We start from the raw sequence: 18,666 nt of genomic DNA, 5'->3' as shown, positions 1-18,666 counted from the left end.
TGCCATTGATGTAAACACATAAACACACCAAGCAGTGAGATTTAGAAATGGAATTTATAAACATTTTAAGTAAAGGAAAAATATATTTGTCTCAAAACTGTTGTAGTCCTGTCGTTTTAATTTTATGCAAATGATTTTTTTTAAATTTAATTTATTTTGATAATTTATGAGAAAAAATATTTTAAACCTAAATAACTCTATTCGGTCAATGCAGTTCCGTATTTTCTGTTTGTTTCCGATCGGACGAATACTGTCGTTACACCGTATCTCACAAACATCCGCTGTAGCTTGCAGGATTATGAAAGCGTGACTAGTGAATACTTTTTAACTGCGCCAGCGGATAGACGCAGACAGATGGCCTGGTTTGCATGGCTTATTTAGGACCTAGGCTGGGACCGTCACGCGTCTTTCTTTCCGGTGTGTCCGCCTTAAGACTCGTCTCCACTGCCGGGATGGACGACATGGGTCTGGCCATGAGTCGTTCTTCACTGGAGCGGCTCGAATTTGACAACGTCGCCCTCAAGAAACTTCCCCTGGATCCATCCGAGGAGCAGGGGGTGCGGCAGGTGAAGGGAGCGTGTTTCTCCCGGGTGACACCACAACCGCTGACCAAGCCTCGGTTCGTGGCCGTGTCCCACCAAGCTCAGGCACTGCTGGGGCTGGACGGAGAGGAGGTCGTGAACGATCCTCTCGGGCCAGAATATCTCAGCGGATCCAAAGTCATGCCAGGATCTGAACCCGCCGCTCACTGCTACTGCGGACATCAGTTCGGACAATTCGCCGGACAGCTGGGCGATGGGGCGGCCTGTTACCTGGGAGAGGTGAAGGTTCCGTCTGGCCAAGATCCCGAACTTCTCCGAGAAAACCCGAGTGGCCGGTGGGAGATTCAGGTGAAAGGAGCTGGGCTGACCCCGTACTCCAGGTACAAGGGGTTGCTTTCATTGTCAGTTTGAGTGGGCTTTGCAAGATTATGTTTAATTTATTTATTAGGTTAAGAATAAATGTGGCTTAATCTATTTTTATAACTCCACCAGAGAGATTAAAACATGAAAAATACTTTGATTCTCTGTTTTAACAGAGCATATGTGATTGAAGAAAGGCAATATTTGGCAATCAGATGCACCTTTTTTGCTGAGCATTGGAAAAAAAAAAGTCCTTTTCTCTTCCACAGACAAGCTGATGGCCGTAAGGTCCTGCGTTCCAGTATAAGAGAGTTCCTGTGCAGCGAGGCGATGTTCTTCCTGGGAGTGCCCACCACCAGAGCAGGCTCTGTAGTCACTTCCGACAGCAGGGTCATACGTGATGTGTACTACAACGGGCACGCTCGCCACGAAAGATGTTCTGTGGTCCTCCGCATTGCTCCTACCTTCATCAGGTGGGTGCACATTACCTGACCTACTTACTCATATTGAGTTTCTATTTGTGTTTAAATGGGATTTGTTTGTGTTCACGGCCTGAGCAGGTTTGGATCTTTTGAGATCTTCAAGCCCGCCGATGAGTTCACAGGTCGCCAGGGTCCCAGCTATGGGCGCGATGAGATCCGAGGTCAAATGATGGATTATGTCATTGAGATGTTCTACCCTGAGATCCAACAGAACTACCCAGATCGGGTGGAGAGGAACGTAGCTTTCTTTCGAGAGGTCAGAGCATGAGTTACACTCTCACCTGTCAGCGTGTAGAGACAGTGAAATGTTGCAGCAAATCAAAAATTGTTATGTATTCAAGATTTTCTTAGCACTGTAGGCCTGGAATAACTTTGATAACATTTTTTATCTGATCCATAGAAAGAAGTTATGATGTAATATGCTCAGGGCTGTTCTCAGATTTTAGAGACCTGATGGGATTGCTGTTATCTCTTCCTGTATGTAGGTGGTGCTTCGTACAGCTCGACTTGTGGCTCAGTGGCAGTGCGTGGGATTCTGCCACGGTGTCCTGAACACGGACAATATGAGCATCCTGGGACTCACGCTGGACTATGGTCCATACGGCTTCATGGACAGGTCAGTGTTTAACTGTATGCATTTTAAAATATTCCTGTCACACATGTTACCATCATACTCATTAGGTTAGAGTCACGGAGTCGGAGTGAAGCCATAATTATAATACATTAATTATAACACATTAGGTTTGAGCGCTTCTTATTTCTCTCAGATTTGATCCAGATTTTATTTGTAATGCCTCGGACAACTCTGGACGATACTCCTACCAAGCCCAGCCAGCTATCTGTAGGTGGAACCTCGTAAAGCTAGCAGAGGCTCTTGCTCCAGAGTTGCCACCAGACCGGGCTGAGGCTGTACTGGAGGAGTACCTGGATCTTTATAACCGTTTCTACTTGGAGAACATGAGGAAGAAGCTGGGTTTGCTGAAGAAGGAGGACCCTGAGGACGAGATCCTGATCACCAAACTGCTTCAGACAATGCACAACACAGGTGGGACTATTTTGTGTACTGCTTAGAAAGAGAGTTTGATGTGACGAAACATTTAATCTAGTGACAGACTGAGAGTCTAAGAATGCGTGCATACGGCACTGCATATGAAACAGGAAAAATATTTAATGATGGATGTAACATTGTAATAACATTTTTCTGCCTCCCTTCTGCAGGTGCTGACTTCACCAACACCTTCCGTAGCTTGAGTCTGATTTCTTGTCCCACTGAGGAAAATAGCGAGGGAGAAGAGGACTCTGTCAAGAAAGCCACAGACCTCTTGATTGAGCAGTGCGCCTCCCTAGAGGAGCTCAAGGCTGCCAACAAGCCCACGATGGATCCACGGTGAGCTAGCTAATAGTTATACCGCTACACACACACAAGCCCAGCGTGTTACGCATCATGGCCAAATTCACTTATATTTTTACTTAAAACTATTAGAATAGAAATAATGACTGTGCCTGTGGTGATAATGTCAAATGTTTTGCTTTTTATTCAGTGTAGTTCATACTGCAGCCTCTGGGTGTCACTAGTGAGGCTTCATATACATCATGTCTTTTACATGCTGCTTCTTAAAGCAGCATCTGTTGATATTTTTGGTGACTTGAAGGCAGCAGAAAATGATGCAAACATTGATATTATTGTTTCCATTTATTCACCCATCGGTCAATCCATTCATTCATTTTTTAAAATTGGTTATCCATTTAAGGGTCAAAGGAGTCTAGAACCTATGGATACAAACAGTCACTGGACTCTTTATCTCAGTACCTTACTATGACGAGAGGCAGCGCGCACCTGAGCAGGTTGGCAGTCTATCTCAGGGCTAACACAGAGTGACAGTCAACTATTTATCTTCGTATTCTTACGTACAGCCAGTTTGGAGTCACTAGTTCACCTAACTGCACCTCTTTGTACCGTGGAAGGAAGCCGGAGTAGCCGGTGTGCAGTCACAGAATCTTTTTCCTGTGAGGCGATAATACTAACCACTGAACATAAAGTAAAATTATCACTCATTTTAGGTCACATGCCTATCCATCCAGCATTTTTAACTCTAAAATCTGTCCAGTATCAAGAGGAGAGCAGTAAGAATCGCAGTACTAAATAAGCAGGCAGGGATACTGTAACACTTTAACATAGTTTTTGGAAGCACTTCAGACCTTGTTTTGGTTTGCACCCATTGGGACTGTTTTTTCTTTTCTTTTGTTTTTTTGTTTGGGATCTCGGGAACTGAGACTTTTGGAAGTGATACCCATATTTGCTGTCTGTTGGATGTTATCAGAAACCATATGCCCTTCCCGGATCCTTTACACCCATATCACATGTCCATTTTCCTAAAACTAGACAAATGCTTCAACAAATTCAACATGGACAATAAATTACTGCCATCACTGACCTTGTTTGCCTTTGTTAGCAGCTGTTGTGCCATAATTTTATTATCCTTCTACTGCCTACCCAGCATAGCTTTCAAGATGGTCCTAAATGCTTATTTGAAGTGTTGTTGTTGGTTTTTTTTATTTGTTTTTGTTTTTTATGGGAACCTGTAATCTGATATTTTTCTGTTAAAATAGGATTCGAAAGTATTAAATTTGATTAAAATTTCTGAAACCCAATCCTTATCAAATTAATTTAGAAGGGTAATGGTACCTGTGATGCATTTTCCCTGAATGGTAACGAGTGTCTGCAGACTGGAGAGAACATCTGGAGCTCAAATACAGACAGAAATAGCTGAGCTCATTATTTAGCAAGTGAAACAATTATAAAGAAAATATTTAATTCTGCATTTTATGATGCCCCAAATTATGTGGAAGGTTGATCCCTGACTAATCTAGAAATAAAGATGGACTTTGGAGTGAGTTTTGTGTAACCCAGTCTTTCTATGGATACAAACAGTCACTGGACTCTTTATCTCAGTACCTTACTTTCTCTCTAAACTCTTAGATTGCCTGCACTATGTCTGTGTTTTCTTTTCCAACATATTTATTTATTGGCCTATAAGAATTATAACAGTGATGTTTTGTATCCACAGTGAACTGGCAGTGCTGCTTTCTATGGCTCAGAGCAACCCAGCACTGTTCCAGATGATCTCAGACAGAGCAACAATCGCGAGGCAGTTAGAGCGACTCAGCAAACTAAAGGATCTGATGGAGACCACCCAGGAGGAGCTGAAAACCAAACAGGCAGAGGATTGGACATCCTGGATCACTCAGTATAGGTGAGACGGGGGCAAAAAAAATGAGTGAGTAAGTTTTATTAGCAAGGGACGAGAAAGAAAAGCATGGAAAATGAGAGCAGAGGAGGACCTGCATAGACCGGATTAGCTTTTGGGTTTTTTTTTTTTTAAATGTGCAAACAGACAGAAAAAAGAGGAAATGTGTGTCGAGGTGATTATTGTTCCTTTGCTGCACTTCTCTGAGGGAATGTTTTGTGTTATCACTGCCACAGGAAACGTCTGGCTCGTGAGCTGGAAGGCCAGAGTGATGTGCAGGCTGTGCAGGAGGAGAGAGTGAGGGTGATGGACAGCACCAACCCTCGCGTGATACTCAGAAACTACATTGCCCAGAATGCCATAGAGGCTGCTGAGAATGGGGACTTCTCTGAGGTCAGGTTCTAGTCGATTCTAATTTTTACTAGATAGAAACATAACTACCTTTGTCTCCTGTAGATTTTGGTAGAGAAATACAGACAACTTCCCCAGAAGCATTCACTGGAAATCAGACTGTGCTTCATTTACCCTTAATTCCCTTTTAAGTTTTTCATTTTCAGTGTGGTGACCCAGTCTCACTTCTGCTCTTTGCTGCAGGTCCAGCGTGTCCTCAAGGTTCTGGAGAAGCCTTTCTCTTCACAGCCAGGTCTGGAGCTCCCTGCGTGGGTTGGTGGAGGTGGGACCAGTGCAGAAGGAGAAAGGGATGAAGGAGAGGAGCAACAGCAAGAAGCAGCTACCGCTATGCCCAGAAATCCTGTGCCTTATGACAGCAAGCCCCCAGCTTGGGCCAATGAAATCTGTGTCACATGATCTTCGTAGTAACTTCCTTGACCGTGATCTCTCCTGCCTAAAATAACAAGAGCGTTTCAAAGTGTTTAAAGATAATTTTTTTCACATTTTTATAACTCTTCAGCTGCTGGACAACTTTGTTATTTTAGCAGGCAGTTTCAGGAAGGTCGGCATGAGGCACAGCACCTCACAGGCAAGCTGGATGGCACAAAACAGACAGCGTGTTGAGTTTGTTTCCACAAAAAATACAAATTCTATATAAAATTTAAAAAGATATACGTTTTAAAGCTGTAATATCATTTTTTGTATCCTTGTTTAACATTTGAGTCATCCTTAAATAAGTGGATGAGATTTTATATAAAATTTATATATGATATTGTGCAGTTTAAGCAGTATATTTACAGAAACTCGGGTCAATTTTTTTTTCCTGTCTGTTTTGTGTTTAATAAGCTATTAATGATGAGTCAGGCAACAAGTCTTACAGTGGCCTGTCTGGCTCTGACAAACTGTGAGGTGACACCTCGACATATACCAAAAATATGTGTGTGAGAGAGTGAATGTGTTATGATGATATTATATCTGTGGCTAAAACTGTTACTACACATGATTAGGATGCCGCAGCCAACAAACACGCACAATATAAAGCAGATAAGCACGCACAGTATGTTTTCCTATATTAGAAAGCATTTTCTTTTGCAGCTGTCAAGACATTCATAGAGCCACGGATGTAATTTACTTTTTTTTTTTTTTTTGTCTAGTAACCAAGTTTAGTGAAGGACAAACGAGAACAGGATGTTGCGATTTACTTTCTTCAGGTTGTGGCTGCACAGAAAGAGGAAGTTATTTGTAGAATGTGCCACAAAAAGACTTTTTTTGTGCGAAGAGTAGAAGACAGCCACAGCCATTCATAGATTTGTATTAACTGTACTACATACGCAACAGCACTACTCATCACATGTTGCGCCTTTTTGGTGAATATGCTTTATGTGAAATGTCCGTTGGAGCTCTTCTAACAGAATCAATAAACTGAGTGATCAAGAGTCATTGTGTCTTTGTTTTTTTATTTTACTTCGTGGCATACCTGCAGTTCAGTTACAGAAGGAAACTCCACGTCCATGTCTGCGTAGCATTTTAATGTTGTCACTGTTTCTTAATCTCTCAAATAATACATTTCCTCCTGTGTAAATGTCACACAGAACACGTGACCATGTAACATTTCCAGTTTGGTTTTGTGATAGGCTTGTTTCCTTGTTCTGTTACCTGGGTGACACATTCAAGGATTTCTAAAAGCACAGCTGGTGCCTCCTGGCTTGAGTAACGTTCCTGTTCCAACACGCCTGAAACATTTGCTCTTTGTAGGCTCCTCCTAAATAGCACAATTGAATGTAGACTACGGTGTCGCAAACACGCAAGTTACAAAGACAACCGGATTGCGAAAGCCAAGGCACGTTTCACGCCAATTTCTTACTCGTTAAACCAACGAGTGACTCCATCTGTCCTGTCAGTTAAAGCATTGTCTACCCCTATTTGAACAGAAATACCTCATCATGAAGATGTTTACTCTGAACATTTTTTTATTTAGTTTTCAGTCAAGGTTGTAGTTTCTTCTTTAATTTGTCACTCGTTTGTGTATTTATAAAATGAAATCATATCCTTAGGTTGCTAAACAGGTTTTACGCACTTAAAGCGCTATGTGCTCGTTTCTCTCACGTTGCCTTCTCTTCTTCACCTTTAATTGTAGGCCTACTACAGCAGGACTCGGGAGTGGCTTTTAGCGACCTCAGGGTGCGCCCTGAGTACAGCTGCGCAATGATCGCGGGTGAGCGCATAGGTGGGATCTGGGACAATGAGATCGTAACGCCGGAAGAGCCTAAACAAGTTTAAAAAGGGGCTTGTGCTGTACTGCCTATCGAGTTTATAATAGATAAGATGAATACGCGAATCAGACCGGGCTATCACCGCCTGGAAATTAACAAAACATCATGGGAAGTACCGGAGCGGTACCGGGATCTGAAGCAGGTGGGGACCGGAGCGTACGGGACGGTATGGTAAGTGAAACCTTAAGAAATTGGAAGAAACTATTAGCCGACAGCACTGCTGCTTGATGTGGAGCGGTGAAACAAAGAGAGCGACGGAACAGATGGTGCCCTACAGACGGCTGCACTGTGCCACAGTCAAACAAAAGAAAAAGTATCTACGGTCCGCTGAACACATGCTGCTTCACTTCCTGATATGATGGAGACACTTGCAGCAACACTACTTGCGTTCTACACAATCACCCTGACAGCAACAGAGCTTAATTATGAGCAGCACATTTGCGTGTGAAATGGCAAAGCTGAGCCAAGTTTAATAAAAGCACGATAGTAAAAAGCGGCTTTTCAGGCACCTTTGTGCGTCTCGCAGCATGCGGACCCTTTGTTATCAATGATTAACGTCTTGGGCGGACACTGACCGACTGAATACAACTTAATAACACATGAACAACTCCGTTCCAGCCAGAGATCACTGCCGAGCCACGTCAGAGCAAGTAGGTGTTTGCCTGTAAACACAGATTTGGACTAAAAAACACAATTCCTCAACCGAAGATAAGGAAACAACTTTTCAGTTACACAGCCTAACCAGGAATGTTCCTTGCCTAGATTTCCTCATACAGGAAATAATAAAGGGCTATTTTTAAAATTTGTCTCACGCCATCGCATATGTATAGTGCTGTGCAGATATCTTGATATCTTTGCTTCCAAGAAACCAGACTTTCTTTAATATTTTTAAATGCTCTCTGGCATCAGTTATCCAGGCTTTCCGAAAGTCTTTCAAAATTAATTGGCTTCTTTTTCACTAATTGCAAGTCTATTCCTTGAATCTGACCATTTTCAGAGGAATGTTGACCTATGAATCATTCAAGCATAAAAGGAGGCACCAATGTTGAGTGATTAACCACTGTTGTGTAACAAACAACTTAACAAAGAACTGGTTTTAGACACTATCTTTAGGTGCTTCGATACTAGTGGCCCATCAAAAAAAAACAACAACAAATAATTTGTTTCTATTTCTGTTTCTATTTAGCTGAATCTAAATAAAATCCCAAATATAACAAGAATGAAATAATATTTTTGCACCAACAAGGAAATTCCCAAAAAGCTATTAGGTAGAAACTTGGCCCATGTTGGTTTGGTGAACAGTGTGTGCTTTAACTGGAAAAGAATAAGTGGCCAGCTTAAAAAACTGTCTATAACACATGAGCAGTATCTGAAAGTCATGCCCTTAAGAAACTTGAAAAAATCCAGCAAACCCCTGACACAAGACTCGAGAGATGCATCTGGCACTTCAGTTAGTCCATTTACTACTTGCTGAAGCCTCATCAGAAATGGTCTCAGTGAAAGGATGGCTGTCAGGAAGTCATGAGGAATGAAAACAGGGAGAAAGGCCAAGGTATGTCAAACTACACTGAAAATCAGTGGTAACAGGTCCTGCGGAGCGATGAATAAGAATGTTTAAAGTTTTGGTTTAAATCCTCGATATATAAGAAGGAGGTTAAAAGACAAATACAACAGTGAGTGTCTACAGCCAACTGTAAAACACAGTGGATACTAGGTCATGGTTTGAGGTTCTATTCATGTCAAAACTGATGGAATTATGAATGCAAAAATGATTTTGATCCACCATGGAAAAGCACCTGGAAAGCATCGGATTGCCAGTGGCTTCATTTTTCAGCATGTCAGTGATTCCAAAAACACTGCTAATGTAGTAAAAGTATACCCAACAAAGAAGAGCTTTGAATGTCCTTGAAGAAGCAGAACTATTCCCGAAGCTTAAAGAAATGAAAAGAAAGCTTGCCTAAGAAACTTTAGGCTGTGTTGAAGAATAAAAGCTGTCATACAAAATATTGACTTTTATGTTTGTTAGAATTTCACAAATTCACATATTTTCATTTATGTTTGTACATTTCAATAAATCATCTGTTTCTAATTTTCCTAGCAAAATATTTAAAAAATGCGAGTTGTCTCGAAACGTTTGCACAATATTGTGTTCATATCTCCTTCAGCTCTGCAGGAGACTCAAGAACAGGAGCAAAGGTGGCAATCAAGAAGCTCTACAGACCGTTCCAGTCTGACATCTTTGCAAAACGGGCCTACAGGGAGCTGAGGCTCCTCAAACACATGAAACATGAAAATGTGAGCATAAAAAAGTCCAAACTTGTTAAAATGAGCAAACTAATGTCTTTATAGACACATGCCTCATATGAAACGTTGATTTGATGTCATTTCCTCCTGATGTAGGTGATTGGCCTGTTAGATGTGTTTACAGCTGACCTCTCTCTGGACAGATTTCGTGATTTGTAAGTACCTTTTCTGCCACTCTGACAGAAGCATGGAGATATTAAAACTGTGTTCTCTGCAAATCCTCAAGGACATTTGTAAAGTTTTAAATATGATTTTTTGTTATTTTCCAAGTTATCTGGTGATGCCCTTCATGGGAACAGATCTGGGGAAGCTGATGAAGATGCAGAAGCTCTCAGAAGAAAAAATTCAATATTTGGTTTACCAGATGCTTAAAGGGCTCAAGGTAAGGAGCTCTGCTTTGATCAGCTGCCAATCCATTATTACTATGTTAAAATATTCAGCTCGCTGCATTCCTTTATTACAGTATATCCATTCTGCTGGTATCATTCACAGGGTAGGCTCTCTTTAATATGTATTTTTCACCAAACATATATGTGAAATATGTGAAAAGTATTAAGATAAATGGTTGTTGGTGTTTCTCTTCCTACTATGGTGCGGCGTTGCTTGTCTTTTCATGTCAACATTTGCAGGACCTCAAACCAGGAAATCTCGCTATCAACCAAGACTGCGAGCTCAAGGTACACACGAACACACCCTGATAAAAAAACAATCATGTCTCAGTTTTTGTTTTATTAGCGTGCACTGTCAAAACGGAGTTCTGTAATAACACTGATAACTGCACGAGACAGAATTTCATTGACGTTTGTATGTTTTTATATTAAGTCCCTGCTAAGACTTTAATTTTACTTTAATGTTTGTTGCAGATCTTGGACTTTGGCTTAGCCAGGCAGGCAGACAGTGAGATGACGGGGTACGTAGTAACTCGCTGGTACAGAGCCCCAGAGGTGATCCTGAACTGGATGCACTACACTCAGACGGGTAATGTAGAGCTCATTCAGGGGTGAAAAAAAAAGCACTCTTACTGTGATCTTTCTATCTGTGTGTCAAGTTCAGCGCTCCCTATTAGCACCAAATCATTAACAGCACAAAGTGGTTGTTCTACTCACTGTGTGCTTAACTCCATTTCCTAGATGTTCCTTTGAACAGTGCCCGATGCCTGTAGGTGGAGAATATTAGCTTTAGGGAAAACATGGCAAAGTGTTTGTCTAGCTTTAATTTTAAATTAACCTTAAAGTGTGGGATTTTTGCTGCTGGGTCATTCCATTAAAAATCAATGAATCCCCTCTTTTCAGAGTACGTGGGGTGTGTTGAAATGTGGGGCTTTTTATGTTCTCTTATTTTTCCAGTACTTTTTGAGCTCTTTTAACTCCCTGACAGAAGATAGTCCCATTAAATGTTCAAAGGAAAAAGTGCAACAATTCAATTGGCAGGACATAGAGAACACCGAGTCTTTGTACCCTAAATGTTTGATCTGTTTTCTGCTAATTCGTTAGATGAAACTTCACAAAGCCAATTTTGGGTAATTTTCAGGGACCAAATGGGATAGGAGGGTGGTCAAATCAAGTTAAGGTCTCCTTTATGCCTCCATTCTGATGCCAGGCTCATCTTCTGTCTCAAAATATTTTTTTAATGTAATCTTTTTTTCATACTTACCAATTTTTTATTTTATATACTTTTTAGGGAAATTAAACTGACCAAATAAGCACTATTCATGTATGCAATATTCTAAAATGTGTGTTTTGCAACTGTGCAACTATCTGCGATTGGTCATAAGCAACATGCCCAGTGTCCATACATCACAATCTTGTGAAAAAAGGACTTTTCTGTCTGATCATCATGAGAGTGTAAAGCTTAGTCCAGATGGGAATATAATATAAAGAGTCAACATCTCAGCAAGCTTTGTGATCTGTTACTTTCACAAATGACACGTGTCACAAGACCTGCTGTCGAAAAGGTTTATGTGACAGACTTGGAGCAATGATTAAAAACTTGCAGCCAGACCCGGTTTATAACTAACGTTTACAACAGCAATCACATCCTGACCCTACGGCGACGCTTTCAGTGTTTGACCCAATGATGTTCATAGCAAAAAAAAAGGGCAAGTTTTAGGATCCAGTAAGACAGTCCTGCAGAAATGAGAGCTATTCTCCAGTTCATGAGGCCCAGCTGAAAATGTTCAAGTTGTCGAGACAGTCGCCAAGAATGGCAATATAACTGTGACAACATGAGCAGTATTAGCAGTTAACACTGGTCCCTTTGTGACTGCTGTCTATGACAGCAGGTGGCTATAGTGATATATTTGAGAAATAGATGTTGGGGTTCTCAAACAAACACAGAAGGATCCAAAAAGAGTACAAGTACTTTCATATTACGACATAAGCCATGAATGTTTACAGAAAGTAGACCTATTTAAGTTTTCTGTGGTTAATTATCAGAAAATAGACTAAACATCCAAGTTAGCATCTACACATTACAATTTGCAAAAATGTGATATATCCTGTGATAATTGATTCTCAGCTGGTTATAGAATAAATCTTAGTGAACAAAAGAAAGATTTTGGCTTTAATTTGTAGGTTTTTTTTTTTAGTTTGGAATGTTTTTGCTGTTTTGTCACAGAGTTTAAATGTGTCCAGTCCTGAAGAATTTATTTTTATTTACTACTTAAGTTATTAGGGAATAAAAATGCTGGAAAATAAGGCACTTAAACAGTGTCTGATATTAATCTATGTCTTTGAGGGGCCTGTAACTTGGACGATTTTCCCCTCATCCTAAATGCCACAGCAGATGTCTGTCCCACTGTTGCTAAGTGCTATCTCTCAGGGGATCGTCTGATTGTGGTGGTTTTCCCTCTAATGTTGTAGCATCTTTATCTTAAAATTTAAAGTGTCTTGAGGTGACTGTTGTTGTGAATTCACACAATAAATAAAATTAAATTAAATTGAGAAGAATGAATTAAAATATGCTAAAGTTATTGTACAAAAAGAAGATGTCAGTACTGTTAAGCCCGGTGTTGTCTTAGTTATTATCCACTAGGTGGGGCTGTTGTAACACTTTGTTTTAGAATGGATTACTAAATGTTTGGTGTTTTCTCAACTCTGCTTTTTATTTCTTCTTTCTCAGTGGACATTTGGTCAGTGGGCTGCATCATGGCAGAGATGCTGCAAGGAAAACCTCTTTTTAAAGGCAGTGACCGTATCCTTTCACCTTGTTGACTCACAAGTTATAAAACAAACATGTTGCTTTTGTCTAACCTAATATCTTTTTTATTGTACCTTTTTATTCTTATTTGAGCCTTAACACCTCTTCTTCAGACCTAGATCAGCTGACTGAGATCATGAAGCTCATAGGAACACCATCACAGGAATTTATATCAAAACTAGACTCTGAGGATGTGAGTTCCAAAAATGTGTAACTTTGTGGTCCTAAAGATTGTTGTGGTGCTTAGTTGTGCTTGAAACAATGACATTTTAGGAACTGGAGGCAGATTTGAGTGCTTTGTTGGACTTTAGTGGTACAGTATTAAGTTAATAAACACATACCTAATATGGATTTATCATATTTTATGCCTATTCGTTGTCCTCTCTGTCTCTTCTTAGGCAAAATCCTACCTCAAAAGCCTTGGAAAAGTGGAAAAGAAAGACTTTCAGAAGGTGTTTTCCACAAGTAATCCACAAGGTATTACATACTCAGGCCTTTAATTTGATGTGTTTTCATTTTGGTAAACAAACTCCAAATGGATTTTCTGTTGTCATCATTCTCACTCAGCCGTGTCAGTGCTGGAGCGAATGTTATTGCTAGATCCAGAAAAACGGGTAACTGCTGCAGAAGCTCTCACGCTGCCTTACTTCACTGAGTTTAGAGACCCAGACGAGGAGACGGAAGCACAGCCATATGATCACTCACTAGACAATGCAGAGCTGACTTTGGACCAGTGGAAACGTAAGAATGAAGGGGCGTATTGAGGTTGCAATTTCAGATGGACAGAGGCAAAAGGAGGTGGAAAGTGTGAGCTACGTGCTTTTGTTTAATATCCTGCTGTGCTGCTTTCTTTAGGTCACACCTTCACAGAGATCTTGTCTTTCAAGCCTGTTGTGCTGGAAGCCAAGGACCCCTCCAAGGAAACCTCACTGTAACATGCACAGAGCTGACACTGCAACCTGGAACCAGAACAAACAAACACGTTTTTTTTAATGACAATCTCAACTATGAAAACTCAACTTAATGAATGTAAACTGGGATTTTTCACGACAGTTAAATAGACACTTTATTTGTTCTAAAATAATAAATGTTTCATTAAAATACAAAGTCTCAGCTGCAAATCAAGTGGCTTTATAGTAACACGTTAAAGGACTGTGTGAGTACATATTACCCAAAGTTTATAGGTTCAGAAGTCTTTGGACAGATATGCATGAATATTAAACATCTGTGGAGAAGTTAATGAAGCCATTAACCTATAAACATCAGTCGACACTTGTGTCATCCCCGGTGGTGCTCTCCTCGGCTACAGCCCTGCCCTATAAGCTGTTAATTGTCATGGGTCCTCCTGCCTTTAGTCTAATATTCAGTAAGAGGAATAGAGCTCAGCTGGATTATCAAATCAAGGACAGCTTAGAGAAAAACTTTGAACACTGACAAGGAAACATGTCCACATGCTTCCTTGAGAGTATTGCCATGAAGTGGAGCTTTGAAGTGCAAATGATTTTCCTGTCATCTCAAAGATTTATTCACCTGTGATTCACCCTTGACTTTGGCAAATCAACCACCTTTAGTATCTCTTTTATCATTTTATTCCTTGTACTGACAGAAAACTTTACCTTAATCTAAAAGGTCACATGTGACCATTTGCTTGTCCATCTATTTTGTGTGTCTCTCCAACCAGAGCTTTGGCTGTGGAAGGATTCACGTCTATCTCCCAAAAATCACGTTCACTACTGATGCAAAGCCATTCACAAACGCATCGTGGCTTAAAGCAGATACTTGGCATTTTAATGTTGCATTTGTTCATTTATTTTTGATTTGTGCTTGAATCACAGAACCTGAAGGAAAACAGTAAAAACAACACAGAACTGTTCCAATTTCAGTTTCAGGGGTACAGATATTTTTTTCTATTAGTTCTACTGAGTCCATGACTATCTATCACCTGGTACAATTTAAGTATTCCCACCTTTAATGAAGAAGTTTAGTATTTTAGAAATAGAAATACTGAAATTCAATAAGAAGTTTTGAAAAAAAACAACCCATTGTTAATAGGATGCTGTTGAGTTAATTGTATTGTATTTAAAAGTACGATTATTAACAAACACTTGTAATTTATGTTAATATGCTATCTTGCAACTTTCGCATTATATGCAACTTGTCTTGAAGTGTGTGCGTGTGGGTGTGTATGTGCACTGTGGTTCATGTGAAATCCCTCAGCAGGGTATGCACAAACATTCACGTTTTAATTTCAAAACCAAAGGTTTCTGATTGTTTAGACTTTGTAAAGGTTGCAAAACACACCTTTATGTTTCCAGCGAAACTTGTGCAGTTTTTGTCTTTTTTTGCGGTGGTTTTCCGAGCAGATGTTCTGTTTAAACGGTTCATCATATACAGAACCTTAAGTTACGTTTAACCTTAGTATCTTCACTTTTAGGCCAAACAATGAAAACAACTTATAATGAACAAAATGGAAGAAATAATCAATATAAGGCTGGACTCCACTTCTGTTGTTACGAGTTCGGTATATACTTGTAAAAGCAACATATCCATGTCCTTAACAAACATACAATTTAACACTAGGGGGCAGCATGTAAACAAGCAACAACATGGCTGTGCTAAAAACTGTGACGTGGGTTGACCCACCGTGTAGGTCTAGACTGAAATAGCTTTACAAAAGAGTAAGTTCTTTTCTTTTTTTCCCATTAGCTCTACCAACAGGTCAAACCTTTGATTTTTGGACAAATACTTGAAAACTGTTGGCATTTCCATCAGCCTACATACACCATGTTTAATGGCAATAAGTAAATGCTATTATGCTCAACACTGATAAACAAAATAGTCCATCTGGCAAACATCAGCATGTTAACATCGTCACAGTGAGCATGAGAGCAAACTGTTTTTAGCCTTTTGTTCTCGGAGGACAGACTTGTTATTTTATTTTTAATGATAAGTTGTCATGGTAGTATTACAGTGATTTATTGTACTTTAGTTAACACTAACAACTTTGTACTGACTATGATTGATGAGCTCAAGAAACAAATGTTTTAACATTCTTGCAGATTTCATCTTTGCCTTTAGATTCTGCTCATTCCTCAACCTTCTGCTGGATAGTGTTGAATTTAACAGGCTAGTGAACTCCAGATCCTTGACTCCAAAGGGTGACTCTCCAGAGGACAAGCTTCCTTCCTGGGCCTGAGCTTCTCCAAACCAAACCCTGGATGTTGTGTTCTCACACATGAGGTTGGGGTGATGCTGAATAGTTCACAGAGAAGTCACAGAGTTCTGTTCCCACTGCAGACAGGAAAGCAGAGGGGAGAGTATTCTCCAACACAGCAGCACATGCATAGATTACCTCTCTTGTTTGTTAATCCTGTAGCTTATTTTCAGCGTGCTGGATTCCAGCACCATATTTCCAAAGACGCATGTGTATAGAGTTCATACGTGTACACCAGTACAGATGGATACAACTGGCATGCACAGTTGGATGCACATCTCACACACTCATTCGCATCAGAGTGCCAGTGCCTCAAGAGGGAGCACGTGTGGAATGACAGCAATGCCCAAACACTGATCTGACCCAGGTCACTCTCCTTTCTTGAAGGGGAATGTCATAAATTATAACTCTGTTTACTTCATGCGTCTGGGGGAGGTACATCACCATGAATCTCAGCATGGTGAGAGGATTAACATTGTCTTTGCTGGGGTGCTTTGTAGTTCATGCATCCCTAGGAATTCTGTAGGAATTCTACAGTTTGCATCATTTGTCTCGGAGCAGAAACTCAGACAGCTAAAGATTTAATAAATAAGAGCCAGTACTGTCATCACGAGAATGAAATCAGTTCTTTATAGCCATCCAAGTTCATCAGGTTTTATTGAAATGAACCACAGTGACAGAATACCATCAGTGACAGTGTTTATTCTCCAGATAATCTGAGTTGTCATGTCCTTGCTGGAGATAAAATAAACAGATTCAAGGGCTCAGCAGCGATAAATTGATTGGCGTTTTACCAGGAGCTGAAGTGAAAGTCTGCCAGCTTGCTGAATGTCCTTGTCATTGAGAGCACTGAAATTTTATTTTTAAATAGCAGGGTATTTGTGTACATGATGTTCGCCATGCAGCTATTTTCTTGGTTCCATGTGTCATTTTGGATCTGTGTGGCTGTGGCTATTCACTGGCATAAAGAGAGAAGCAATAAAACATTTTCTTATGCATGTATTTTCTTATAAATGGCTGAGCGCATCAAGAACAATGTGAAAATTCAAATATTCTGTATGACAGTATGAATATATTTAGTGCATATCCCTGCAACTACTGGCAAGAAACAGGTGGATTTTTTTTAGTAAGCTTGCTCATATTGAAGTGGATGCAATAATTTTTTCCCAATTTGAAAGGGAGAGGAAGTTATCTGTAATCATTTCCGAAACTTTGCAAGTTAATATGTTTTCTGTTTGTTTGCTTTAGCAAATTAATACTTGTGTTTAGAACTTTCTAGTTTCAGTGTTATTTCGTTTGTGTTTATATCCCAGTGTTTCTGTGTGTGTCCACATCCCAGTGTGTATAAGTGGAGGTCAAGCTCACTGAACCCTGATAATGGTGAGCCCCACAATTGGCCGACATGAGAGTTTTTTTGTCTAACTATGTCACCCACATCCTCTCAGACCTTCTCCAGTCTTTCTCTTTTCATTAATGTTGCCCCAATCATTGTAAGATGTATACAGAAGCAAACAAGTCCATGGGATCCTTCAGGAGGAGAGCAGGACCTGCTGCACACAGTATAAAGGAAATTCCAGAGGCTCACATGGAACCACTGTTAATACTTTGGGGAGATACTCCAACTCAAAGAACCCACCAGGATGTGGGTGGGTTGAAAAAGGACATAGGGAAGAGGAAAGGATTGGAACAAAGGGAAGAGTAAAGAGATGTGAAATTAGAAAAGAAAGATTGGCCACTCTGGATGAAAGTCAAGGAAGAGGAGATGAAGAAAAAGACTGCAAGAGATACAGAGGGCCTGAGGGAAAGGGCACTTTAGTTTACATTAGCTCATTCGTTAGCCATCCACAGCTTGTTTGAAGACTTCTGTGGAATATACACAATGTTAAGAGCGTCTGCAACAGATTGCATTCTCTCTCCGAGGATAACTCAGTTTCCATATGTGATGTGTTGACGTATGGGCTGTGGTGTGTCACGTTTAAGACTGATGGGAGTCAGCCACTGAGTAGGAGGAATCATTGTAGTTTTAAATAGAGGACAATGTGTTGACCACAGCTTGCTTTTGAGACTTGCAATATGTGTAACAAGTAAACATATCTCTATCTTATTGACAGGAGTTGTGATTTTATGTAATTAAAGGTACAAGTGTTTCTGCAGTGGGTGCTGTTAGGAAGCTTTTGCTTGTGTCCTGGATTCGATTTTCTATCAACAAGCTCTTTGTGAACACTGTCTATGCACTTAACTAAACTGCCTCACTTTAACAACTCTCTCAATTATATACAATAAATAATATGATAGTTTCTAAAAGGTGAAAGTCAGGCACTGAAACAAACAGCTGTAAAAAATACAGGAAATGGAATGTAAATTGTAACTACTGTTCTTTGTGAATACAGTTAAATGATGTAAATGTGGGTGTTCAAATTAACAGAGGTAGCACAGCAGTAGTACAAGGATAGTACAATGATTTACTTTAGCAAGTGTAAAGACTGTAAAGGGGAATGTCGATGTTGAAAGTAAAATCATTCACTTAGAAGTGCCATAATTCAGTTATTTCTTCTTTAGACTTTGATTGTTGTGGATGTGTAATATGGTTCCCAGTTTGTGTATAAGCCTTAGCTGCTGCTCTTAAGATTCCCATATTCATTATGTCTGTAAACA

The 18,666-nt window shown here is 40.1% G+C and overlaps 2 protein-coding genes across 2 annotated transcripts; both read left to right on the top strand.

Annotated features, from left to right (window-relative positions):
* The first annotated feature begins 243 nt into the window (after window positions 1-243).
* selenoo1 (selenoprotein O1) lies at window positions 244-6,458 on the top strand. Its single transcript, XM_012924561.5, has 9 exons — window positions 244-922; window positions 1,172-1,375; window positions 1,463-1,640; window positions 1,870-2,000; window positions 2,152-2,429; window positions 2,603-2,771; window positions 4,453-4,638; window positions 4,869-5,025; window positions 5,227-6,458. Exons 1-9 carry the CDS (start codon window positions 369-371, stop codon window positions 5,446-5,448), a joined length of 2,079 nt encoding a protein of 692 aa, XP_012780015.2. The 5' UTR covers window positions 244-368; the 3' UTR covers window positions 5,449-6,458.
* Window positions 6,459-7,194: 736 nt separating this feature from the next.
* mapk12a (mitogen-activated protein kinase 12a) lies at window positions 7,195-13,904 on the top strand. The gene is made up of 12 exons (XM_004570784.4): window positions 7,195-7,466; window positions 9,461-9,590; window positions 9,696-9,754; window positions 9,870-9,981; window positions 10,063-10,092; window positions 10,229-10,276; window positions 10,463-10,577; window positions 12,720-12,791; window positions 12,911-12,990; window positions 13,196-13,274; window positions 13,365-13,538; window positions 13,653-13,904. Exons 1-12 carry the CDS (start codon window positions 7,348-7,350, stop codon window positions 13,730-13,732), a joined length of 1,098 nt encoding a protein of 365 aa, XP_004570841.1. The 5' UTR covers window positions 7,195-7,347; the 3' UTR covers window positions 13,733-13,904.
* The last annotated feature ends 4,762 nt before the right edge of the window (window positions 13,905-18,666 follow it).

Source organism: Maylandia zebra, linkage group LG7, assembly GCF_041146795.1.
Source record: "Maylandia zebra isolate NMK-2024a linkage group LG7, Mzebra_GT3a, whole genome shotgun sequence".
NCBI classification, from domain to species: Eukaryota; Metazoa; Chordata; class Actinopteri; order Cichliformes; family Cichlidae; genus Maylandia; species Maylandia zebra.
This window is presented reverse-complemented; position numbering and strand designations above follow the sequence as displayed.

What these genes read in the sequence shown, in the direction of transcription:
- mapk12a (XM_004570784.4), top strand. Translation starts at nt 7,348, where the DNA reads ATGAATACGCGAATCAGACCGGGCTATCACCGCCTGGAAATTAACAAA. An exon ending in GATGCACTACACTCAGACGG is followed by an intron (nt 10,578 to 12,719) that starts GTAATGTAGAGC and finishes CTTCTTTCTCAG; the next exon opens with TGGACATTTGGTCAGTGGGC. An exon ending in TCTTTTTAAAGGCAGTGACC is followed by an intron (nt 12,792 to 12,910) that starts GTATCCTTTCAC and finishes CCTCTTCTTCAG; the next exon opens with ACCTAGATCAGCTGACTGAG.